The 26,042-nt window shown below is 45.5% G+C and overlaps 4 protein-coding genes across 6 annotated transcripts in view; 2 read left to right on the top strand and 2 right to left on the bottom strand.

The window, feature by feature from the left end:
• Nucleotides 1–612: 612 nt before the first annotated feature.
• Nucleotides 613–8,285, bottom strand: PIF1 (PIF1 5'-to-3' DNA helicase). The gene is given in 12 exon segments (XM_069788989.1): nucleotides 613–1,637; nucleotides 1,983–2,174; nucleotides 3,168–3,313; nucleotides 3,920–4,007; nucleotides 4,819–4,925; nucleotides 5,614–5,753; nucleotides 6,172–6,278; nucleotides 6,352–6,466; nucleotides 7,016–7,169; nucleotides 7,266–7,391; nucleotides 7,462–7,632; nucleotides 7,635–8,285. Coding segments are annotated over 12 exon segments (1,917 nt in total). The 5' UTR covers nucleotides 8,155–8,285; the 3' UTR covers nucleotides 613–1,586.
• A 49-nt stretch (nucleotides 8,286–8,334) lies between these two features.
• CFAP144 (cilia and flagella associated protein 144) lies at nucleotides 8,335–11,818 on the top strand. The gene is made up of 4 exons (XM_069788988.1): nucleotides 8,335–8,507; nucleotides 9,382–9,441; nucleotides 10,353–10,456; nucleotides 11,520–11,818. The coding sequence occupies exons 1-4, from the start codon at nucleotides 8,375–8,377 to the stop codon at nucleotides 11,583–11,585; spliced, it is 363 nt and encodes a 120-aa protein (XP_069645089.1). The 5' UTR covers nucleotides 8,335–8,374; the 3' UTR covers nucleotides 11,586–11,818.
• Nucleotides 10,743–17,200, bottom strand: EBNA1BP2 (EBNA1 binding protein 2). Its single transcript, XM_069788983.1, has 9 exons — nucleotides 17,009–17,200; nucleotides 16,821–16,904; nucleotides 16,415–16,572; nucleotides 15,832–15,955; nucleotides 14,438–14,527; nucleotides 14,086–14,161; nucleotides 13,137–13,227; nucleotides 12,665–12,836; nucleotides 10,743–12,335 (listed from the first exon to the last, which is right to left on the bottom strand). Exons 1-9 carry the CDS (start codon nucleotides 17,183–17,185, stop codon nucleotides 12,285–12,287), a joined length of 1,023 nt encoding a protein of 340 aa, XP_069645084.1. The 5' UTR covers nucleotides 17,186–17,200; the 3' UTR covers nucleotides 10,743–12,284.
• Nucleotides 17,184–26,042, top strand: part of CFAP57 (cilia and flagella associated protein 57) — a 23,494-nt gene continuing 14,635 nt past the window's right edge. For all 3 annotated transcript variants that reach the window (XR_011325722.1, XM_069788981.1, XM_069788982.1), the window contains exons 1-10: nucleotides 17,184–17,340; nucleotides 17,415–17,731; nucleotides 19,208–19,494; nucleotides 19,674–19,857; nucleotides 20,775–20,927; nucleotides 22,030–22,169; nucleotides 22,869–23,034; nucleotides 23,422–23,535; nucleotides 24,034–24,246; nucleotides 24,856–25,029. Coding sequence is in view for 2 of the 3 variants with exons in the window: in XM_069788981.1 (XP_069645082.1) it covers nucleotides 17,184–17,340; nucleotides 17,415–17,731; nucleotides 19,208–19,494; nucleotides 19,674–19,857; nucleotides 20,775–20,927; nucleotides 22,030–22,169; nucleotides 22,869–23,034; nucleotides 23,422–23,535; nucleotides 24,034–24,246; nucleotides 24,856–25,029 (1,905 nt within the window). In the remaining variant the exon portion in view is untranslated. The remainder of the gene's footprint in view (nucleotides 17,341–17,414; nucleotides 17,732–19,207; nucleotides 19,495–19,673; nucleotides 19,858–20,774; nucleotides 20,928–22,029; nucleotides 22,170–22,868; nucleotides 23,035–23,421; nucleotides 23,536–24,033; nucleotides 24,247–24,855; nucleotides 25,030–26,042) is intronic.

Here is a 26,042-nt window from a genome sequence, read left to right as displayed (position 1 = left end):
TCAGTTCCTCCCCAAGGTGGGCAAACAGCTTAAGTCCAGCTCAAAGAAGTGGAAAGTGTTGTTTAAAAAAAAAAAAAAAAAATTCACACACACACACACAGAGTCTGAAAGACCAGAGGTAGTGCCAGGAGCAACCTGCAGTGTGAGGGGAAGGGTCTTGCCTTCCACAGACTCCAGCTCCATCTTCAGGTACTTCCATCTACTCCCCACCAGACTTCTTTGAAGAAACAATGTGCTGATACATTAAGAACCCTTTCTTAGAGTAAACACCTCAATAATTCTCACACTTCTGTCTTCTACTATTGCTTCCTCCAAAACTCTACCCCTCAAGCCCAGAAAAAACAAACCCCCACGTAAAAAATACATTTTGAAATCCTACCAAAATCTGTTTTCTGTTTTGTTAACTGCTGGCTAGTCAACATCCTTCCCTGGCTTTAAGGAGAGCAGCTGTCAAGTGGCCTTGAACTTGCTCAAGCTGCAGAGGCTTTGTTACAGAGACACTCCCCTGCAAGAGACCAGTTCCAGCTGGATGTTGATATTTCACATTATTCACACATGTTAAACATTTAAAAATATACAAGTTACTTAAGCTTTAAGCAATGTGCTAAAATACAAAGACCAAAGCTTCTCCTTTTATTAAGACTTCAAAAAGACAGTATATTAGTTCTGCTCATCTCTGCTTTTGCTGAAACAGGTGAAGTTACAGCTCACTTCATATGTCTTTGGCCATTATTCCCTATTGAACTTTCAACCTCCACCTTATTAGTCAGATGCGTTGTTTCCAGCAGAAACTCCCTCCCATTTGAGCAAGCCTCATGTGTTTAAACAAGAGGGGCTCCCACCAGCATCCGTCTCTCACTCCCTTCTTGCCCAAACTATGGGTACAAGCTGTAGGATTTAAGTGCTGGCAGCTCCTATTTTTAAACAGTACCAGCTCATCTCAGTAGGTTAAAAAAATAAAAATCATACCTTATTGTATGCAACAGACTAATGAAAAGGCTATGTATCAGCATAAAAGGCAATGTATAACTCTTACAGTTCTGCTTGTGGAGGAAGTTATGCAAAGCCTCCTGGTGTTAAGCATCTGGAAGGCAAGAACACCCCAGTGTGCTATAAAGTGATAGCCCAGCTCCTGGCAGCTCCTCGCTTGCAGAAGAATCAAGCATATATTCCAGATACTTAGTACTGCTTTCCCATGTGTCAGCAGCTCTTGTGAACAGGTCCAATCCATCCAGGCAAAGAGGATACACACATTCCATCTCTCAGCTGTGGTATACTTGAAGAAAGGTACTCAAGTTTCAGCCTACATATGTGGAGAATAAAATACAACCAGGCAGACAGGATAGAACTGCAGCGAGGTCCCTCAGGCATGTCCTTGTTCAGTCATTTTGTTTGCTGGAGTTGCATCTGTGACACAGAAGTACTCAAGGCTGTGGGCCCAGAAAGGAGCTACAGAAGCCTTCCAAATTTCAGAGGCATGATACATTCATTTGACTTTATGTTATCAAATATACTCAATAGCAAGATCGCTGCAACTCAGCAGTCTGTGCTGATGCCTCCCAGAGGCCAGAAGAGCATTCTCAGCTTCATTTCCAGTTCTCCTTCTCATCAGCACCTGAATGGGTGTGTAGTGAATCCTTGGGGGGTCCGGGGGGTGAGGAAAAAAACAAAACAAAACAAAAGAAGAGATTTCTTCTGTGCCCACTTCCCCTTCAGTTCTTACTGCAAGAGGAGGATCAAAGAATCCCAGCCCATCCTTTCACCCACAGGGCCAGCTAGTGCTATACAATCCACCACTACAGTAGGTATTTTGCCACAAAGAGCTGTCCCACCATATTCCCTCTCTGCAGTTTCAACTTTCCTGCCACTACAAATTTTAATTTGAATGATTTTGCTTAGGAAGAAAAAGTAGAATCTCAGCACAAACATCTCTCATCCTGGTTGCACAAGGTAGGCTTTGCTAGCATGGGATTTTTCTTTACCTGGGTTAGAAGTTGATGATGCCTCAGCTGTCTATAGAACTGCAACACAGAAGGATCAGCTCTCACAACTTTCGGATCAAAATCCAGAACACGGAGACCTGCAAGGCTACGGGCTCGGGAAAGAGCTACATAAGCCTGCCCACTTTCAAAGACACGAGACAGGGAGATTTCCACACAATCTAAAGACATGCCCTATCAAAGACACAAAGAAGTTTGTTACAGAACAAACAAACAAAAAAAGAACACTGTGCTGTATCAAAACTAACCTGTCCTGTGAGTCTGTCAAAGGTACCATCCTTGGTGTATGGGCTTGATAAAACTAAGTCTCTTGTTTGACTATGTAACTGATTAAAAGATGGGAATCAGTAGAAAGAAAAGGACAGTTTTCCGCTGTCAGGAAATTGCTAGCAGACAGTAAGGTCCACTAACTCCACTAAGCCTCTTGTTGTGTGAAACTCCACAAATCCCATATAATCAACACAGCAGGGAAAGAAATCCTGCTGTTTTCACTCCTAGTAATTAACTAGAGCAGCCACCAGTCTCAAGCAGTCCTCAGGCAGACTGTCTGAGACAGAGTTTGGGTTAGACCCAGCCAGCCCTGTCTGCACTAAGAGACATCCCAGGAGGCAGCAGAATTTACAGTGTGGCCTGGTTTAAGCAGTGGCATGGGAACAAACTCACAGGTCTAATATCAAGACAAGTATTTATCAAAAAGGGTATGAAATCTTCTGGAAAGGTAGGAACTGCATTAGTTACACTGAAAAAACCCAACACATGCCACCAAAGGGGAAGTCCAGCCCAAAGAGCACAGCTGTGACTCCTGCAGCTTCCTCAGGTAGACTGCAAACCTCAACATCACTAATGCTGATGACTGTCAGGGAAACACTACCCTGATCAGTCTACAGCAGTAAATAAGGCTGCTTTATAGTCCAACACCAACTATGCAGATGGCAGCACCCTTATGAAAACTCCAGCAGATTGCTAGCCCATCCTTGATCCTATAGGCAAGCATCACAAGCAGAAGAGGTGCTGCCTTCTCTGCAGCTAGACACACATATTCTAGAGGTCCCCCACAACAAGGGTCTTTCAGTTTTCCCTCCTGTTTTACCAGCAATGCAAGCTCACCCAGGAAATAAGGCTTATGATGGTGTAAAAGTCTATAGACAGCTGTATAAGCACACCCACCTGACTCTTGTGAATGGAAATGGCCCATGCCAATTTTAAAGGCAACTGTTGACGACTCAGATGAACTCCTGATGGTCCTTTGAAGACCCATTTCTCCATTTTGATGACCTGTGTGGCCCCACAGAGAAACCTCACCTTAGGCAGCCCTGTAGGAATGGGAACAGAAGATAAACAGGGATGTATTCCTGATACTCAACAGCCTGGAAGCCAACAGCCTAAAAGCCTTTTTTATTTTTCCCTCCTTCCCCATGTCAGTGGCTGCATTAAAAAAAGAAAATCCCACACCAAAAAAAAAAAACCAACCAACCACCCAACCCTAAGCCCACACAAGTAAATAGGATGTTCTGAAATTATTTTTGGGATCTACTTAAACAGAAGAATTTAAGTCACATAATTTATCAGTTGAGATACAAAGAAAAATACACATTGCAGGTAGAAGAACTTTATTCTCCAAGAAAAGCAAACCAAAAAACCCACCAAGACTTGCTTCAACAGAACAGACAGGAAATGCGAGTGAGCATACACATCTAGAGAATAAAGAAAAGCAAACACAAGAGGCCCTACAGATAGCTACAGCAGATGCAGGCCCATGAGAGCCACAAGCCTCTCACTGCAGAGAAGACCTCCTCCCTGCTTTCCCTCAAATTATTCTTACCAAGCAGTAAACAAAATTAACAAGTCATCAGCCATCAACGATAAATTGTTTTGGTTTTTTCCTCATCCTTCAACAAAAGATCAAAAAGCTTTCTTACCCTTCTGTTGACTTTCAAATCCTACAACAACTCCTCGTGCCCCATTCACCAGCCCTTGAGACACATCCAGATTCTTAGCTAGCATCACCTACAGAGAAGAAGAAAAATCCCTTAGCACACTGGCTTTACAGCCTGTTCAGCCACCTGCAGCTAAGGTTCTAGCCTAGAAGCACAAGCACAGCAGGCTGATATGGCCACAGCCACATTATCCTATTGCAGGATAGAGCGCCGTCTCCAATTTGATTGAAATTATTTCACAGCCTTTCCTTCCTAGGATTCCCAACTACATTATTCTGCAGCACTGAACATTTGATTTGAGCTGCTTCTGTTCACAGCTGTGAGCTCAGATCCAGGGAACAGATTCCCCTTCCCCAAACACCAATAAACCTAGACATATGTAGATTCTGGGAACAGGAGGAAGGAACAACTTCTTAAGGCAAACAATGCTGCTGCTAAGTGCAATCCTGCATCCTTTCCACTCTGACAGCCCTAGCTCACAGCAGGGTGCCCAGTCCTGCAAATTTGGCAAGCTATGCCACACCCTTGCAGGTCAGGAGGGCTGCTGTACCTGGAGCTGAGACTGCAGGCAAGGACTGCCTGTGCTCTCTACGACCCAGAAGTTTCTAAACCTGATTGGAAATATGTGTCAAAGTCACAGAAGTCACCACTGTCCACGACACATGGACCTGCACTCAAATCAGACTAATTCTCTGGATAAGATTCCAAGCAGAAAGGATACAAAGATTGGGATAGAGTCTTCTGTTCACCTGGCATAGCCACTCTATACAGAATCTGCATTCTATACATTAATCTACTCTATGCATTTATCTGCTATTCCTTTATTTTTCTTATGCCATTTGATCCACTGGTCTTTCACAAATGTATGTACACACACTCACCTGAGCTCCAAGCTTTAGCTCAACTCTACCACCCACAGGACACTGAGCATCAATTAACTTCGCTAGCATTGGGTCACTGTCCAAAGCCTCAAAAGTGTGCACTTCTCCTATTAAGGAAAGAAGAATGTCACAAATTGCAACCATTGAATATATTCCACGCAGCATTGCAGGAGGCTCAGCGTTTATTTCTAACGGCAATTCATCTTTTAATATCCATTCTGCTCTGCTGATAGGATATCTTCACACAAACCTTGTCACCTCTAAGAGCAGAAAGCTCACTATTGCCTCTCTTCCCAGCATAACTCCCAGAGCATAAGGCGGCTCAGGAATCAAAAGCCAGCAGTAAATAAGAACTGAGCAGTCACCATTTTGAGCATATGACCAGTTTCACTTGCTGTCAACACCAGATCTCCAAAGAGGACTAAGAAAGAATCCTAGGACCAGACAGGGAGGCAGAAATGAAATAGCCCTTAATTCAAATCGTGGCTGGATAGAGCACGGCCTTTCTGAGATGCTATAGAAAGAAAAAGCAGGGGCATGGAGGCAATAAATGACCTACCCTACCTCACAACAAGCAATGAGCTTGCTGTCTATTACACACCAAGAAGTAACGATGTAGATTTTTATGCAAAAAGCTGTGAAGGTTTAACCCAGGCAGCTCAACTCCAACAGGCACAGCTTGGACTGGTGCTGCTGTGCATGACAGAACACCAGTTCCTCCTGACACCTCAGTATCCCCATTGCATCCACTCAGAGCTCAGCCCCAAAGCCAGCAGCTTCCTCCAAGGAGTTCACCTGATAGCTGTTGCAAGCATCTCTCATTAGTTATTTCTACATCATCTTTATGGGTGCAGAGCCGCGTAGCCAGGATCCCATCACGCTCAGACCTGTTAGCAGCAGTCTGCATCAGCAGTCTGGTAACCTCCTCTGTGCACCTGGTAACCAAGAAAAGGGGATTATTTTTTAAAGTGATCAGGAACAGGTCTTGAGCAGCAGTAATCTCCTCACAGCCGGATCAGGCTGTGCAAGCCCCATGCCTCTAGAGAGAAGGACAGAGAAAGATAACTACACAAAGTTGGAGAGCAATGCAATTGTGTGCCCCAGTCCTGCCCTGTCCACTGCCAACTCCAGATCCATTGAATTCCTTAGCAGAAATTGCAAAGAGGGACCCTAGAAAGGGTCATTCCTTACCAGAACAGCATACATGAAACGTGCTTACATTAACTAAAGCATTCATAGCTATTATCCCCAGCCATGCATTCCTGATAGAGCACAAAGAAGTGACAAACTGCTCCTTCCTCTGCTCTGTCAGTAGGGAGCAGGGACTACAAAGACAGCCAAGTTTCTCCTTACCTGCCTAAACGAACTGCACTCAGGAGTGAGACAAAGGTCTTGTCGGTCTGTCTCCGCACTTCAGTCAGCTCCATGTTTATGTGGATGCATTTCCTCCAGCTTTTTGCCTGGCAAATCATTCTCTTGTCAAGAAAGAGGCAGACTTGAAGTACAAGAATGAGTTTAGGGACAGTTTTGTACCTGGAAGCAGAACTTGGTTTCTTCATTAGCCTTGCAGACTGGGGGTAGCTGCAAGAAGTCCCCACAGATGATTAGCTGAATTCCTCCAAAAGGCTCATCCCGTTTTCTGACTACCCTGAAAGGGAGGGAATAGAGGAGAAGTTCTGAATGCCCTCCAGGCCCTGGTCATAGTCAGGTCTCAAGTTAACTTGTTAGTCTGTGAGTATATTCAAACTTATAACACCTGCAGTAAAAGATGATTATTCTCAGCTGTATCAGAAGAGCTCAAATAATTAAGCAATACTATTGCAAGACATAAAATTTGCTTTGGTTATGCACCCCAGATGTCATTACCAGTCTCGGTTCTTTGTTAGCTGTTATGCTGCAAGAGAGAATGCTGGATACAGCATAAACAGACGGCTGTATTCTGGACTCAGCTCTACAGAAAACACTTGGCTCCAGAGTTGGAAACAGCAGCCACAACAGCCACAGCTGGGGAGTGGGGACACGATCAAAACCTATCTCAAGATAAAGGTCTGCCCAGATGCTGGCTATGACTTCATGCTTCCTTCCAGTCCTATGCCAGTGGCTGCCTGGTATCCATTCACATAACCAGAGCAAGGAAGCAGCCCAGAAATTTAAGGAAGTTAATTTCTGTTAGTTGTTTGACCTGATGATCGCTCACCTCGCTACTGCCTCCAGCTTGTCAAAGAGCTTGCCATCCACCATTGAGATCTCATCGATAATTAAGTGCTGGCAGGCCAGCCAGTGCTGGCGCACCCCAGGCCGCTCTGCCAGCTGAATACACTGTTCCAGCGGTGCCTTCCCAGAGCCGATCCCTGGCAGGGGAGAGGAAAGCAGAGCTTTGGGAAGCTCCTGACTCTTTGGGACAGAAGCAAGAGCTCCCGTGCCCTCGCTGTCGGGCAGACCGCTACCTGCGAAGGCGTGGAGAGTGGTGCCGCCAATGTGGCAAGCTGCCACTCCTGTGCTGGCTGTGGCATAGGTGCTCTTCGGAGGGAGGGAGCCCACAATCTTCTTCAGCAGGAACGACTTCCCGGTCCCTTGGCGGGGTGGGGGGGGGAGAAGCGTATCAAGGGCGAAGGAACGGGAGAAGCAGGAGGTCAGCTTCACCCGGTGGCAGCCGCCCGGCCCCCTCACCTGCACAGCCGGTGAAGAAGACGCTCTTCCCGCTCCGCACGGCGCCCAGCACCGCCTCCTGCTCCGCCGAGAGCCTCGCCAGGGGCCGCCTCTCCGCGCGGGGCACCTGCGGGACGGGCAGCGGCGCGCCGTGAGAGCGGGGCCGGCAACCGGGGCCGCCCCCCTCGCCTCGGGACTCACCTCCGCCGGGCGCTCCCCCCGCGCCTCGCCGCCGCGGAGGCGGCCGGGGGCGCGCAGCAGGTCTCGCTCCTGCAGCGGGCTGATGGCGGCGAAGGCCGGCGGGGGCCGGCCCAGCAGGCGGGGGACGCGCGGCGCGCCCCGCGGCCCGGCGGCGACCTTGAGCCGCAGGAGGCGGAGGAAGCGGCGCAGCGCGTCCGGGGGGCAGTCGGAGAGCAGGACCTGGGCGCCGCCCGGCCCCACCCGCACCGCCGCCCGCCCGTCGCCCGCGAACCGCGTGAAGACCCGCACGGCGTCACCGGCCAGCGCGAAGCTCAGCGCCGCCGCCGCCGCCTCCCCGCCGCTGCCGACCACCCGCAGCACCGGCTGCCGCAGCTCGTTGCGGCCCAGCAGCACCAGCGCGCCCCGCATCACGCGACGCCGCGGGGCCTGTCCCCCCGGCAGCGGCTGCTCCACGGCCACCGTGCAGCGCAGCTCCGCGTCCTCCATCCTGCCGCCGCAGCCGCGGGTCCGCCGGCCGTTCAAACCCGCCGCGTGCAGCCGCCGCCAATCAGCGCCAGGGGATTTAACTCGGCGGCCAATAGGAGGCGGGAAGGGAATCGGTCCGGGAGGGGGTGGGACGGAGCACCAGCCTGGCCAGTCAGCAGCCTCGCGGGTGACCACGTGAGGCGTTGCCAGGCCACGGGACGCCGCGTGGCCCGGCGGAGCCATGGCCGCCCGCAGCGGGGAGAAGGAGCCGCCGGACCCGGTGCGGCAGAACCAGCTGCTGTGCGAGCGGGTGCGGAAGGAGCTGCAGTGCCAGAGGCTGCACACGCAGTACGACGTGAACCCGCTCCACCGCGGTGAGGCGGCGCGCGGGCGGCCCCACGGCCACAGAGCACGGGCAGGAAACCCCGAGGGCAAGAGAAGCGTTTGCACCGAGGCGCGGGGCGGAGGGGAAGGCTCGTGGGGCCTGCGTGAGGCAGGGGCAGGAGAGGGCCCCGCAGCACTCAGCTGCGCGCCAGAGACAAGCAGCCGCACCCAGGAACGGCAGCAGTGGCCAGGGAGAGGGGCAGATCCGGAAGGAGCAACTGGTGGGCTTTTCTTTTACCTAAGGAACCAGTCTGCGCAAAGACAGAACGGAGACGTGACCAACTGCCCAGATTAGACAGTGCCTTAGTAAACACGTAGACGTGAGGTGACTGCTTAGGGTCTGGAACCCACGGATCCTGAGCAAACACCGCAGAGCTAAGATGGGGTAGAGAGCCCCAACACTGCATCATGTTTCTTCAGCCCACGGGCTGATTTCTGCCTGCCAGTTCTCAGTCATAGAGTATCATAATCTGTGCTGGCACGGACAGGTGATGTGAATAGATTAACTCAGGTCTAGCTTTTACAATAAAATCAACACAAACCAAAGGAAAATAATTTCCTGAAACTTGGTACTCTGCAGGCCACCGCTTAGGTGGTGTGGAACTTTGCTGTGGTGAATGCAAGCAGCATCCAGCAGAAAATCCAGGCCTTTAGCATGCTTAACCCCCTTCCATTTCTAGGAAGCTGCTATTAGTCAGTACTCTTAATTCATTTTGTTCTGTTCACATGCTGTTCTCCCTTTACAACTTCCGTGAAGTAGCTAGGCCCAGACCGGGGAATAACAAAAAACCCCATAGATATCCTAAACCCGGCTGTGATGCTAAATTCACATTAAGGTAATTCACCTGCATCATTTCTTCCCAGTTCACACGATCACAAAGAAGCCCATGTCTTGGCATGATAATATAGAAGAGCCAGCAGATGGTAAGAAATCTCTGAACAGCTTGTGATAATTACGTAAGAAAATGACTAATAAATAAGATTTTAAAATTCCAATTATTCTAAAAGATGACATACGTGGAAACATCCCTGTGTTAAGAAAGTTAAACTCATTCATGATTTCTGTGAAACATAAGGCAGGTTTTTTTCCACTTTAAGGCCCTTTCCCATTACTTTTCATTATCAGTACAAGCCTGCATTCATGCAACTATGCTTTTATTTTTGTTTTTAGTTATCATACTATAAAATTCTGCTTGAGAATCTAAACCTCTTTCAGGGGAAAACAAAAAAAAAATCTAGAAACATGTTTTATACATACACATTGCCTGTCATTACAGATTCTACTTAGCCACCCCACATGATAAACTGCTGAAATGGCTGCTGAGTCTTGCTTTAGAGCACTAACAACAGGAACCCTTATAGCAACTGCTCCCTTATTTCTAACATGCCAATTTTGTCTACAAAACTTAACGGTCAGTTAAGGTTGGCCTGCTCTGGTCAAGGATTAGGGGGAGGAAAAAAAACCAAAACAAAACAGGGAAAGGCAGCAGGTCTCAGGCAACTGAGAAAGACAACAGCTAACGTGGAGAGCTGGTTGATGCTAGATGTGGTACAAGAAAATTAAGATACTGCAATACAGTAGACAGGGATGACAGAATTAACAGGACAATATAGGCAGGCAAATCTTGACATTTCATCAGGATAAATTTGAGTAGAAATGTCACCCTGCATTCTCTTACAAGATCATTCGCAGAAGCACACAGGTTGCCTCCAACCTTGGCTTGCTCGCTATTGCTTGGACAGCTTTAGGATGTCCCATTCTAACACACACCCACGGGTGACTGGTTTTCAAATGTACTTACTTTCATTTGTATTTGTGTCTCTTAAACCAACAGCCAAGTTTCTGAATCTTATTCACCACGCAGCACTGGAGCCAACAAAGAAATATGCAGAGCCACAAACTGAAAGCCAAGAAATTGGCTGGAACACAACACCTTTGGTGAGTAGGGTGCTTAAGGACTCAGCTCCTTGCAAGATTCAGAGAGGTTCAGCCCATCACACTGAAAGATACTCACGCCAAGAAAATAATTTGTGACAAACACAGAAAACAGGAATGACTAGGAATAAGCAGAACTGTTCATGGACAAGCTTTTAAAATTTACACCTAAGAGGACTCTTCACACTGGCATAGGCTTGTGAAGAGAAAGAGTAGACTTCCCCTGAGAAACTTGCATGCAACATATCTACAATGACAGTCGACCCCAAGCATATTGCCAAATGCCACATACGTAATCGCGGCTGTTTATTAAAGCATTCAGCCATGAGAAATGGCGTAGTGAGCAATGTGAAGTGACATACATAAGTACTGTGAAAAGAAATGTGCTGCTGTACAGTATCTTTCAAACAAATTGCAAGCAGAACCATAAAATTAATGATCAGCTAAGTATACCCGAGGCAGAATACACCAGTGAGGATTCATTTGGGGAAGCGTGAATAAACAGGAGGAAAAGAAATCTTACTAACGAGCTAAGACATCAATCATATCCAACAAACGAATAGCTGTGACGATGACTGACTTTGTAGATTAGTGTTTCGAGAAAGGCAAATGAGACCCTGATTAATTTTGGCCTGTTACAAAGAAAACTAAGATAAATAAGAAAATAAGAGAGTCTTCTGCAAGTTTTCCTTTTACACTTCAAGTAAACCAGTTACTCATGACAAGACTAGAGACAGACATCCCAGCAGGTCTTTACGCTATTAGATACTGGTGGTAGGATTAGACTGTCAGGAAAGAGGCAACTAAATTTGCTTATAGGGAAGTGAGTTAAATTTATAGAGTCAGGACACATGATGCTGTTTCATACGCTAAGTTTTCCTTTTTCACCAGGTTCTACCGTAATGAAGCAGTAAACAATATATTCTCATATAAGTGGTACCCTACCGTTTGTCACTTCAGCATTTCTCAGCAGCAAGAACACAGTGCATCGCTCTTCTCAGGAGGGACTATTACTACTAGTAATTCTAGTAAAAGCACATGACTATTCATCATTTTTCTTTCCCAGATTCACGTGGATCGTACTGATCGCAGACTCTACTTCCCACGACGGAGAACCGAGATCACTAAATAAATGGCTGCCATGGGGCACGGGGAGGAGCACTCTGAGAACCTGAAGTTGTAGAGTGGCCAAGCCACACAGCTTAGAAGCAGTTAATGACATCTAATCTGTTAGGCCCTGCTTGTTATTAGATAAGTCTGGTACATTTCTGGCAAGAGAAGATAGCAAGGAAAGGGAAGAGAGAAACTCAGTCTGTCCAGATCTGCAGCCTGGCAATAGTTACAGAAATAAACCTATTTATAAGATTGCTGCATTTGTCTCACTGCTGTTTCCAAACCCATCTATATAAGTAGTCTAAAAACCACTTTAACATCTCAACAGGCTTCAGACTTCTTATTCTGACATTGGCAACGTGACCCAGAACTCAAGGTTCACCAAGTACATGTCAACAGTAGCTGTGGAAAAAGCTGTCAGAATGAAGGGAACAAAGGGCAGGCTTCAGCCACCGTTCATAACACAGTTCAACATGAATTAGACATAGTTCTGTGCAAACCATTTAATGCGTTCACACACCAAAGGTTTAAGTAGAAAACAATCCTTCAACGAAACAGACAGTAAGAAGAAATTAGTGATAAGGCACCAGCTTCCACTGACTTTTTTCTTGCCACTTGAAAGCACCCAGCTTGCTCCACGGTTAGCTGCTTGATGACAGCAGAAACACATCTTGTAACACACGGAAACACAGGAACCCCACCGGGGAGCACGGTCCTCCTATCGTGCTCGGCTCTTCATTTTCTGCCTTGCTCTCTTTCCAGGTCTCTTCTGCAAAAAAAGGACAGATTCAGATCTTTATTTTCATGTCCTCAATCTTTATGCTAGCTCTATAGCTTGGGGAGGATACCAAGGAGAGGATACCTCTGGAGAGGGAGGTTTTGGGACACAGGTAGCAACAAACAGTACTTGCTAACTCCCCCACTCATTTCCCTGCTCCGAACCACCACGCTCAACTCTGTCTGCAACTGAATTATGCTCAGCTCCCACAGACAGACACTGTCACTTCCAGATGCTGCAGGCACCCATCAGCTCTCCCTCCCAGACCAGGGCTGGCTTCCTAGCCAACCAGGATCATTTGCATGCAACATTTTACTTACATTGAGGGCTTTTTTTCCTCCTTTTCCTGATTTTCCTGGGCCTTTGTTGTGAGCCACTTTTGACCGGAAGCTGGATACATCATTAAAACTCTCCTTTGTGTTCCACTTTGAGCCCTTCTTCTTCCCACCAAAACCAAACTTCTGATTCTTGTATCGTCTTTTGGCATTTGGTCTGAAAAACAACCAAACAGCGTCATTGTCTATATTCCTTTCCTCAAGAAGCTCTCAAGAAGGCACATGTATCTGCTGACGGACTCCCTTTCCCCTCTTACTGAAGAGACAGAAATTAGCACATTTCAGTCGCCATTCAATTCTGGCCACAGTTTTCCTCCTCTTTAGGGACAGAAAGCCACCTCAGGCTTACTTTAACAAACATTAATCAGAACAGCTTTCTTGTTCCACAACATGATCCCCTAAAAGACTGAAAAAATCAGAGATTCTACATTTAAGTATCTTTCTTTTCTGGTCTCACCCCTTCTTTATCCGTTGACTTGCACTGCCTTTTTTATTCCCTTGAGATGATGTCTGCTCTTCATCTAGAAAATCCAGCTTGTCGGAGAGACCTGCAAGAGCAAAGACATAACAGTTGCTCAGCTACCATCACAGAAAATACAAATTTTCAGTCTAAACAAGTGTCGTGGTTTAACCCCAGCCAGCAACTAAGCACCACGCAGCCACTCACTCACTCCCCCCCCCCACCCAGTGGGATGGGGAAGAAAATCGGGAAAAGTAGTAAAACTCGTGGGTTGAGATAAGAACAGTTTAATAGAACAGAAAAGAAGAAACTAATAATGATAATGATAACACTAATAAAATGCCAACAGCAATAATAAAAGCATTGGAATGTACAAATGATGCGCAGTGCAATTGCTCACCACCCGCTGATCGAGACCCAGCTAGTCACCGAGCAGTGATCCCCTGCCCCCACTTCCCCCGGTTTGTACACTAGATGGGATGTCCCATGGTATGGAATACCCTGTTGGCCAGTTTGGGTCAGCTGCTCTGGCTCTGTCCTGTGTCAACTTCTTGTGCCCCTCCAGCTTTCTCGCTGGCTGGGCATGAGAAGCTGAAAAATCCTTGACTTTAGACTAAACACTACTGAGCAACAACTGAAAACATCAGTGTTATCAACATTCTTGCATACTGAACTCAAAACATAGCACTGTACCAGCTACTAGGAAGACAATTAACTCTATCCCAGCTGAAACCAGGACAACAAGTCATAGCAACAAGTCACCCTCACTGAAGAACAGCTACTTGGGAGGATTTTCACTACCACTGGCACATGATTTTGCACAGCAGCAGCCTTTCAAGCTTACTGCCCAGCACTACAGATTGACAAAACACATCACACTGCCTTACACTGCTCACACATCGCTATTCCTATTATACATGCGCTCTCTTAGACAAGTTAGCTTTACCTTTCTGGTATTTCTTGACTGCATTCAATATATTTTTTTTCTCCTTTTGTCTCCTCTGCAGAATCTCAGTTTGCACCTGAGATTAGAAACAGAATGTTAGTGTTGTGCCTTTTAGTGTCCCATACCTTTTTTTTTCCTTTTGTTTTTGTGGGGTTTTTTGTTTGGGTTTTTTTTTTTTTTTTTTAGGTATCCCATCTTTTACTCTGTCTTCCTTTAAAGCAGCTAGACAGAAGACTAGACAGATTCCATATATCTTAGCCAGCCTCCTGTGGTCTCACTTTCTAAGCTCCTCACTCAGTCTCCAGATTCTTGTCATAGATGGATGTCTATCCCTTTTGTAGCTCCTCCTCACCTTCTTGCCGTATTTTCTCATTGCACGGAGCTGTTTCGCTCTCTCAGACCTCTCCATTGCTTCCTGTTTACTCTTAAGCTTCTGTCGAATCTTATTAGGGGATAGAAAAAAAAATTATCAGTAACACAAAAGAAAATATGAGAATTTTATGATTGCTGTGCAGTCCTGAAGTCAATAATTATGTGAACTATTAATGAGTGGAAAAACGAAAACATCTCTCAATCAGACAATGGTTCATAAGGCAAAATGTTCTTTCAACTCAAGGCTGGAACAGTTATTACAGAAACTTCTGAACTGATCTGTACCCAAAATCTGGTTAAAAAGACAAAACTCACACAGGGACAAGACAAAGCCTTATAATGGGCCCTAACAGAACTGCTAAATAAGAGTATCTTGTCACATCTTGTCAGTCTACTCAGTTGTACATAGAAGACCTGAGTTTCTTTCTTGTCATTATTAAAAGTAAAGCACTGAAGAAGAGTCAACAACCCTTCCATGCCATAGAAAACATGTTTTTCATTCCCTTCTTGTTCACAAACATTTCTATAAGGATGCCACATAACAAGGGATTACAAAGATTTCAACACAGATCATCTGCCTTCAGTCTGTGACTCCACTAGAAGATTAAAGACTCTGTTCTTCAAACAGAAGCCAGCAAAAGAAGGTAACGGTAACGTGCAGAATTGACTTAAGCCTCAGCACAAGCTAATTATTAATCTTCATCTTCTCTAGGAAGACTCTATCAGCCATCAAAACAGTGACCAAGTCATACATGAACCTCCAAATTAGACTCCAGCTCATGTTCGTTTAACTTACACAATGCAGCCTTTTTTCCAAAACTAAAACAAAAATTAGGGTTCCGTTTTGAACAAAGACCACAATCAAGAAGTAAGTTTGTGAAATTCTTATTTCCTACACAAATCCGACTTACTACCCATGATAGATTAATTCAGTAACACACAGTTTAAAATCACAGAGAACCAAAACACACTAAGTATAAACAAAGGGTGATAAACAAGGAAAAAGGATCACGTTAATGCTACAGTTGACTGCAAGTCTTAGGCCAAAGAACATAACCACAGCCAACTTTACAACCACTGTCACACATATGGAGAAAAAGTCTCCGTTTTTGGTATTAAATACATTCAGGACAGAATATGAATCCTGCTTTTCTACTTTATGTTCCAACCTATTACGGAAATCCCCACATTGCACTGAAATACCTAAACAGGAAGAATTTCCTGCCACAAACAACATTTCAAACACAAACATTGTCACAGACATTTGTCAAAGAGATGAAGGTAAGTATTCACACATCACACAAAGTTAATCCCTAACACCAGCTGAAACCAACACATAACACAGGAAAGCAAGCCACTATTCACTGCACATACCTTCTGCATCTGTTGGTCTGACTTGGCCATCTCTGCAAAGTAATCATCTGGCCTTCTAGTAGGAATTTGGAGCTTACGCAACCTAGGTAGGGCTTCCAGGACCGCTGCCTGAGCCTGCCGGTAACTAGGAAGACAGCACAGCACCAGCTCTTATATCTTGCACATATACATTTATCTAGTTTCCAGTTACAGTTTTATATGCTGGATTATAAAAGGCAAGGCAAAACAAGAGAACTGTAATAATCCCAAAAGAAATCCACAAAGAAAACCCCATATCCTGTGTTAAAGCCATCGTGCTGCAACCAAGGAACTTTTAAAATCAACTTTTCAGCAAAGGATGGAAGTCTGCTGCAAGGAGGGAAATGATTTATTTCCAGTCACAAGACAAGTTAAATATACTACCATTAATTTGTAGTTATTCTGGAAAACATTCAGAGCCATCAAATGTAAAATACACGGCCCAAGAGCAACCCGATACCGGTGACAGCCAGTGTGGCAGTCTGCAGCACACCTGCAAAACACGCCTCCAAGCACGCAGCAGTATGCCGACACCCTACAAGAAATCTCCCTTTTGGACACTTACAAGCTCATCTCTCTCTGGAAATCATTCTCAGGATCAACAGCATCCTTGTTAGGCGCACTCTGTGAGGCAGGGTCCACGACCTGGCCCGAAGTCACATCCAGCCTTTCCACCCAGGCCAGCTGCTGCTTCAATTCGGACAGACACTGCTTCAGGCCGTCCTGCGGAAGAAGCACACCTCTGCCCGCCACCGCACAGAACCACCTCCCCAAGGCCGGCCCGGCTGAACGTCCAGGTCACACCGTGGGCTGCCGCTGCCCCACGGCCGCGGGGTGACACCCCAAATCACCGCAGCGGTGCAGGAGCCCTGGAGGCCTGCCCTGCCCTGCCCCGACCTCCGCGGCCCCAGCCCCGGCGGGGGCTCCTCTGCCCCGGGAAGGCGCCGTCCCGCCCCGCGGGCCCCGCTCACCGCGTCGTTGCGCCGCTTCGGCCGCTCCTCCAGCACCACGTTGAGCCCCGGCTTCAGCGCTCCCCTCGAGAAGGCCTCCTGGAGCTGCGGAGAGGCCACGGTCAGACCGCGCCGCCGGCGGGGGGACACCGGGCGGCCTTACCCCACGGCTACCGGGGGAGGTCTCGCCACCGCGGCCGCGGGCTCACCTCCGAGTCGGAGAGAGACGAGTCCTCCGAGCCGGAGTCCGACCCGGAGTCGGAGAGGGAACCGCGCCGCGCCATGCTGCTGCCGCCGCCGCTTCCGGCCGCGTGCGCGCGCCGCCGCCGCTTCCGGGGGTGCCGGGGCCGCGGTTGCCACGACGACGGCGGCAGCGGCGGCAGCATGTCGGCGGTGACGGCGCAGCCCGTGGCCGTCTTCGGCTGCCGGCCGCGGGTGGCCGGCGGCGTCTGCTTCTTGGAGGACCAGGTCGTGCTGCACGCGGCGGGGGCGGGCTGCCTCCAGCTCCACCTCGAGCAGAAATGGCACAAGTTCATCCCAGGTGGCCCCGGCCCCGGCCGACCCCGACCCCCCCGGCCCCGGCCCGCCCTGCCCTGACCCCTCTCCTCCCCGCAGGCACAGAGAAGAGCCGGGGCGTGCAGGCGCTGGCCGTCAGCCCCAGCCGGCGGTACCTGGCCGTCTCAGAGACGGTGGCGGAGCAGCCGGTCCTGACGGTCTACGAGCTGTCGTCGGTGCCGGCGCGGCGGCGGAGGACGCTGGCCGCCGCCGAGCTGCCGGCGCGGGAGGCGGTGTCCCTGGCCTTCTCCCCCGACTGCCGGTACCTGGCGGCCGCCACGGCCCCCCCCGAGGGGCACCTCACCTACTGGCTGTGGGAGAAGCAGCGGCTGATGGCGGCCGTCCGCCTCGAGGCCCCGGGCAGTGGCGTCTGCCAGGTAGGGGCCGCGGCCCTCACGGGCTCCCCGAGCCAGCCCCGGGCCCGGCCGGCTCCCCCCGGCCTCGCCGGGGGACGAGGGTGCGCACGCCTGCCTCCAGAAGTGAGCTGGGCCGGCGCCTCTGCGGCTTGTCTTTAGCATCGTGATTCACGGTTGGCTGGTTCTTCGGGAGCCTGTCGCACTGTTTCAAAAAGGTGGAGAAAAGGATCAAACTTTAGTTCACCAGGTACCGGGTAGCACGTAAATTCAGTCTACAGGATATGCGCGCAGTACATTTTCCTGTGGTCGCGTAGCTTCTCTCCAGGGCAAGAGAGGGAGGGGAGGGCTCCACACCGTAGATTTTATGTAGTTTCTGTGGCCTTTCCTGGCGCCTGCTGTTGGCCTTCCTCAGCAATAGGACACTGGGCTAAATAAATTTTTGCTTTGCCCCGTAATGGACGTTCTCATGTCCATATCGCTTATATCACACGAGATTCTCTTATATCACATGACATCTATGGCATGGGGCCAGTGCAACTGGCCAGCGAGTGTGCAATGTGTCCCTTGTGTCCCTGCAGAAACGCTCATTAAATGCATTGGCTGTGCTCAGCAGGCGTAACACACATCTTGGAAGCTCTTGGCATGTTCGTGCACCTTTTGCTTCCTGCAGTCTGTTCTATGTACAGTTCAGAAGAGTAACCCAGGAAGAGTGGCTAGGAGCAGGCTGATGGCACTCAAACAATTCCTGCATCCTGCTTTGGGTGCCCTTTTTTAGTATCTTTCTTGCGGGGAGGTAAAAGGCTTCCAGTACATGGGTTGGTTGGACCCTAGCTGCCATTTTTTTCCATGGTACAGCTACAAGCAGAGGTTGGGTGAGCTACTGACTTCATGAGCTCAATTCCTAAAGAGAGGAAAGTGACTGTAAAGACAACTGCTGACTAAAGTTCCATTAAGAATGAAAAATGAGGTCTAACTAACTTCATGTTGGGTGTCGAGATGGCTATTCCGCTGTTTTCACCAATAAACACCTAATCGTGTGAATCAATATGCGTAATGGGCAAGGTTTGCCTGAAAACAGAATTTATTCCTGGCCTTTAAGAATGAATGGTCCCACTTTTCAGGAAGCTTGCTGCCAGAAAACTTGCTAATCAGCAGTAAAGAGGTATTTTGGCCTTACTTTTGTCATTTAATCCTGAGCGCAGAGACAACTTTCTTTTTGGTATTGCATTGTGATTCAGATAGCATCTTAGCTTAATAGAGTAAATGTATTTGTAGCATTGTGTAAAACTGATATACACATCTTTGAAAGGGGGAGAACTGCAATGTAGTTATGATGGTTATTTCTTAGTCTCTTCTCTGCTCCTGTATGTTTCTATGAACCTTCTTCCCTTGTTTGTTTTTCTGTATCTGGTGCTGAAAGTCTTCAGAACAAGTATAATATTTGCTTATTTGTGAACATAGTTTTGTAATGTAATTTCTCTCCCTTTTGTTCCATAGGTGAGCTTTAGTCCTCGAGACAATGCACAGGTTTGTATCACTGGAAATGGCTTTTTTAAACTTTTTAAGTACAGTGAAGGAACTTTGAAGCAGATGAATTTACAGAAGGGAGAGCCACAAAACTACTTGTGCCATGCCTGGCTATCCGAGGAGGAAGTTATATGTGGCACTGACACAGGCAAGCTTATCTTGTTTGAAACTGGAGAGCTGCACTGGGAGACAAGTGTAGAGTACAAAAAACCACCCAGGGAACTAGAAGAAGATACAACAACAGAAGAATATGAGAGGTAAATCTGCTAAATACTATTACTAATAGTTTCATGCTTGTGCATGCAGATTAGTTGCATTCACTAATTTCTTTCTTGTCCAGTTTATGAATGGGTTATAATATTCTGATTGCTGCTGATAAACATTTTTTGTTTTGTCCTTCTTTATTCTTAAGTCTTTATGTGTTTTCTGCTTGCAGTTCTTCTGATGTCCCTTGTGGACTGGCATCTGAAGATAATGGATCACAACAGGATTCTTTGCCTCAAATATCTGCAGTTGTAGCTTATTCCAAAGGCTTTGCATGTTCATCTAGCCCAGGAGTTGTTCTTCTGTTTGAAAAGACCAAGGAAAAGGAAGTCTACAAGGAGAGTCAAGAAATCTGGGTAGGGAGAAAAAAGCTTTTCCAAGCAATTATGCAGCAGAGGCCTGTTTAGAGGGGTGGGGGTGGCTCCAATTCAGTTTTATTAATAATAATTTTTAGCACATCTCTAAACTACATTGTAAGCATTAGCTAACTGTCCTGGTGGTGTTGAAAGTAAGGGAGTTGCCAGAGGTCACACTGAAAGTCAGTGACAGATATCCTTTTGCAAGGTAGCTCTGCATGTTCCCACAGGTAAAATGTGCTTTGAGGCTGCTAAACTTCAGGAAACCTTTAAGAAACTTTTATTTATGGAGACTTTTGGAGCTAAGAAGTAGTCTATATCAGTTTTGAAGAACTAAGCTGCTTGGGTTTTTTCATGGCAAAGCTTTTCTCCCCTCAGATATTTATTATAGCTGTCATGAGACTTGTGCACTCTTAAGTAATCTAGTAAGATTTCTAACTGTTCTATAGCAAGCTGCGTGCATTGACTTACTGCAATCTTTGGATAAGAATATTTAACTCTGATGATCTGGTCAAGCCTTCATACTCTGGGCCTAAAATGTCAGATCTTCCCTATGCACAAGACCCTGTTATAAGAGTGTTATCAACCTGAATGATACAATGCAAAGATTCTGAGATCACAATTTTCTCGATGTTTTTCTGCTACCGTTTTCATTTTTGTTTAATGCATTAGTTAAGATTACTGCTGAAATGTCCTCTGATACTTTTTTCAGCTGTAATGCTATAGATAGTTAGATTATGTTGTCCTCTATTCCCTGCCTTGCAGTAGTTATGTACTATTAAATATCCAAGTTGTCTTACTGACGTTATGTATATGCTTATTAGAGTAGCATTAGAGCAAAAGTTTGTGTGTTTGTGCATGCCTGCTACTAAAACACGGAGAACTGGAATATCCCATGGGATGCATTTCTTGTGCAGCTTCCTCAGGACCTGTTCAGAAGTGAGCCAAAAACATCAGGCAGACAGGACATTATATGTATATGCTTCAGCCCCTCTGAGGAAACGATGGTCGTTAACACAAATAAAAATCAGCTTTACATGTTTACTATGCTCTCCACCAATCTTATGAAGGTGAGTGCAGTCTTATCACATTCTACAGCCATCATGTCTAGTAAGGGGTGTATTGGAATGGCACAGGCTATTTAGTGTCGCGTTCTATGTTACCTTCTCATAAAATCTATCAAATAGTGTCTGAACCCTTAAAGCTGATGATATGAAGTGGTCTGCATGCTTCTCTGAGCGCTGTATTTCAGCAGCCCCTTGCTCAAGCATCCCTCCATATGAATACCTGATGTTAGTCAGCAGAATGATAGAGGACACGGTTAAGACTGTTTAAGGGTGCATGTCTGTTGAACCACTTAAGTAAGGCTTTAACAGAGAGATTTTTAACATAACTAGTAGTTTATGCTCCACTGTAATATGCAGAAACTTCAATGCAATGATAAAGCTGGAACAGCCATGGAAATCTGATGTTACTCTAAAATAATAGTTGTTGAAGTCCTAGTTAGGAGTGAAACCTCTTTGTGAAGAACAAACACAGTGAAAAACATTCCCTACTCTGGAGGAATTAAATAATACAAAGACAAGAGATAAAAGTATTACCATGAACTAGACTTACATGGAGTTAAATACCTAAACTGTATGCAGGCATACAGAAAGATCTTTACAGGAAAGAGTTTTGTAGTTATGGGTCCTTTTTCTGCATGCAGCCTAAAATTTTATTGGTGCCTCACTTCCAGCATGTGCTAGCTAAACATCCTGGTGAAGTTACTTATCACTTATCACTTGATTATTTTTAAATATCTGTCTGACCAGAAGGTTTTAACTGAATTCTGTAGGTCCAGTTTTATTTATCTATCTAACTTGCATTTCTTTGGACACTTATAATTATGTTCTGCTCTCACTAGTGTATGAGAACTATGGAGCCTGCATCTTCCCTGCGTCACTTTTTTTTTATTATTAATAAATAGATTATTAATAAATAAATTAAAACTGATTCTAACATTGTTATGTTTTTAACATTGTTGGGTTCAGACCAGTGCAGTGAAAGGATTAAGTGGTTTCCTCAAAAATATTTGATTACTGTACACAAAGAGCTATGATAGATTTCTTACCTGACTTACTGCCTGCAGTGAAATATTTGTGATCTTTTTATGTTCTTATTGCTTCTCAGGAGAAGGCAGCTTATTTTTCGTATCTGAATTTCCCATTGCATTCTGCTTCAATCACTGGTCTGGACATCTGCATGTGGAAACCCATTCTTGCTACTTGTTCCCTCGATAGATCTGTCCGCATCTGGAATTACGAGACGAAGTAAAGAGTTGTTTGTGTTTGTTATTACCTCTTGCTTTTTTGTATATTTTATTTAGCAGGCATCAGCAGCAATCTCATATGAATGAGAGCATTGTTCTGCTGAAATTCTTCTGTGGTGTGGGACGTAAGTGGTCTTACTGACATGATTTGGGCAGTGTTAATATGCAGTGCTTTTAAAACCAGTGCCAGAAGAATCCAAAACCTTTTCTATTAAGCCATATTGATGTCAGACTTCTCATGTGTTTTGGGGAAAAGAAAAAAATCTTCAGAAATGTTTCATTCAGCTTTGTCTTGAGATACTGTTGTCCCCTATCCTGCTTCATAGCCATAGTTCTTAAGCAAAATTACTTGTCTTTTAAGGCTCTGTGGAGGGAGAGTTGGGGAAAAACAAATGTCAGACAAGATGTTTGTGTAGATTTGCAATCAGCAGTTCATTTACCGTCTTCATTATATTACAGTAAACAAGGATTTGCTCTTGCACCTTCTACACCTTCTCTGTGAACCAGAAAGTTCAGATTTGCCTTTGTTTCCTGTAACATCTCTGTGATTATTACTTAATCGAATGACAACGTATTTCCTCAAGGACAAGGCAGAGTCAGATTGTAGCTGCAGGTGTCCTTGCCGGGCCAGATGATGTCCTGTCAAGTGTGCATAGGGAGTTTGTACTATTCCATACTGCGCAATGGTTTTCTCTTTCAGCACTTTGGAGCTGTATAAGGAATATCGTGAGGAAGCATACACAGTATCACTTCATCCCACTGGCCTTTTCTGTTTGGTTGGGTTTTCTGACAAACTACGATTTATAAGTCTACTGTATGAAGACATGCATGTTTTCAAGGAGTTTGCTGTGAGAAAGTGTAGAGAGGTAAGGAGTGGTACAAAAATGAAACTGGGGAGTCATAGGGAGCAAAGTGATGAAGAACATGACAGAAGATAGAAATGTCTCCAATAGATCCTAGTAGGATTTAGGATATCAAAGCATTGAGAAGAGGATTCCAACTGTTGGAAAATAAGCCTGGAGGCTGATGGATGACTGTGGACCTGGGAAGCAGCAGAAGGGGTAGTTTGCTCAAATACTCAAGGACTGAATTTTACAGGGGAAAGCAATTAAGAAAGCAGTAAGAGGCTAATTATGTCATGGAGTTTTCTTTTTGTGTAACATTCTGATATTAGACGATGTCATTGGAATTCAATGCATGAATGTTTTTATCCACTGCATCTACAGTAATGGGTGGTTATGTTCTTATTGTAGTGCTCATTCAGTAACGGAGGCCATCTTTTTGCTGCAGTTGATGGAAATGTGATTCAAATTTATTCCAGCATCACCTTTGAGAATATTAATAATCTGAAAGGACATAGCGGGAAGGTTAGTAAACACATTCTATAAGATACAACTCATTGAAGTATGAACTAGTTGGTAAGATGCGTTTTGAAAAGGTGAAGTACAATTTTGGATCAGAAATGGGCCCCAAAATTAAAAATAGAAATACAAAAGTCAGTTTTCTGTGGTCAGAAGTCAATGTATGCATGCACTAAAGACATCTAAAGAGTCTGTCCTTAAATTGAGGGTGAATGATTGGCAGATGGCTGAATCAGGAAAAACATCCCAGTAATAAATTAAAAAATAAAATGTACTACTCACTATTGAAATGAGCTTTTTCCTGACAGTGTGTTCATAAAGTAGCTCTTACTGATTATTTTTTTTAAATGCTAAAATGGGATTAGTTGAGAGACATCTAGGGGTTTTAAAGTAAGACTTAGAAGTATGATTCCAAAGTTGTTATGGATCTACCAGTAAAATGACTCCATGTTTTATGTCTATAAACTACACATCGTGCTCCTTGGTGTGTTTTGCTTTTGCCAGATACATGCAGTTAAGTGGAGCGCAGATGATGCTAAATTTGTCTCCTGTGACACACATGGTGCTGTGTATGAGTGGAACTTGTTGACAGGTGAAAGGGAGTCAGAGTGTGTGCTCAAGTCCTGCATCTACAGCAGCATTGCCCTGTCTTCTGATGCCAAAATCATCTTTGCTGTTGGATCTGACCAAACTCTTAAAGAAATTTCAGAGTCTTCGGTGAGCTAACAAGCACTCTGGGATTTTGCTAAGCTCTCTGGGGAGGGTACTAGTGCTTTGGTTTCCTTATCATCCATTTGCTAAGTAGAAATCAGCCTGGTTTTGATAGCTGCGATATTTACTGATGCTTTTCTTGTGTTCTTATGTCCTTTACCATGAAACCTGAAATTTTGTTGTAGTTTTGTATTTTTAAAACTTGGATTTACCTAGAAATCTTCTAATCTGGCTAACAAACTAACTTGGGAATATTGTATCAACTGTTTTGCTGAAATACAAGTGTATAGCATCTACCGCTGTAGGCGATGTGCATTTTTTTTTTTGTCCAAAATAGTAGTAAATTGTATGTGATAACCATTACGTCTTTCAGAAGTGATCAACGTTTGGAACTTGGCTTGAAATTTTAAGAGTGCATATCTATAAACCTTAATACTAATTACTCTTCCTGGCTTTAATCCTATAGGCACGTAGATTCTTTTAACTGCATTATTTGCTGCAGGCAGGGGTATGACAATTGCTCATGCAATAAGTAATCAAATAGTATTGGGGAACTTAATGTAATGTGAGGAGTTTGTGTGTTTTGTTGTTTTTTGGTTTTGTTTTTTTTTTTAGATCCAGCATGAAGTGCCTGCTTTTGATGTTGTTTATACTGCAGTAGCTGTTTCATATTCCGGGCACATGGTATTTGTTGGTACATCTCTGGGGACAATTCGAGCTATGAAGTACCCGTTACCTTTGACAAGGGATTTCAACGAGTATCGGGCCCATGCAGGTGCTGTTACAAAGGTAACATAGACTACTTTCTTTTCCCTGCGATACCAGCTGCACACGTCTCCTTTAGCATTGATTCTCCTTCCCGTTTCATAGCATAATACATTAAAACTAAGGTTAAGCCTGCATGTGAAGAATGAATATTGCAACATTTATAGAAGTCCTGTCTCTCAAAATAGATGTCACTGGATAAGCTGTTGTTGGCTAAAAAGTGGCTTGCACCAGGATACGTAACATGGCGTATCCCTGATGGAGAATTATGATATAGCTCTTTCTGGAAAGAGGAAGATAAAGTTATGCAGACTTTAAAACCTCTTGTGAGAATAGAAGTAGGAATGAGATAAATGTATTAAGTAACTTGCTGCCAGGGTAAAGAGCAGAAGAGATTGCAGTACTGGTCTGCTAACCAGAGTGTATATCTAAAAGGCTAATGAACAGCATCTCAAAGGTGGGGGATATGGAATAGACCCTGCAACCATGGAACATTTCAGTGTGCTTTCTCCAGGAAGCCACATGTTCTGTCTTGCTACAACTGTTTGTAATTTTGGCATTTTAAGTATCACTGTCAAATACAGCACCTTGACTTAGAGTTGCACAGTCCAACATTAGTCTATGAACTTCAGTTACTGGAACTCTACTTTCACCTCATTCGTAAGCTGTGTCAGCTCCCAGGTACTCTATGCCAGGCCACGCAGTCACAGGAGGCCTGGAGGAGGTGACAGCAGTTATTACTAGATAGTTCTTGGTGGGCTTATTTGCAGATTCAAAAGAAAAAGTTTAGCTATCTGTTGCTCAAACAACTTCACAAAGGAAAAAGCTAGAGACCTTTGTAATTGTCATATAAGATGCCTGTCTGTGCTATAACTGTCTAGAAGGTCTTGTCTGTTCCAGGTTTTTAAAAATCTTCCTACAGCTTTGAGAGCAGAAGCAGATCCAGTGTCTTCACATGTTCTTCTATTCTTTGCCTTCCCCTGTTGTTTGGACCGGGGCGGAGCAGGAGTAGAGGACATAATCAAGATGTTGGTAGT

The sequence above is a fragment of the Haliaeetus albicilla genome, chromosome 8 (assembly GCF_947461875.1).
Source record: "Haliaeetus albicilla chromosome 8, bHalAlb1.1, whole genome shotgun sequence".
NCBI lineage: Eukaryota > Metazoa > Chordata > Aves > Accipitriformes > Accipitridae > Haliaeetus > Haliaeetus albicilla.
Note: the sequence above shows the minus strand (reverse complement) of the source record. Positions and strands in the feature narration are given on the sequence as shown.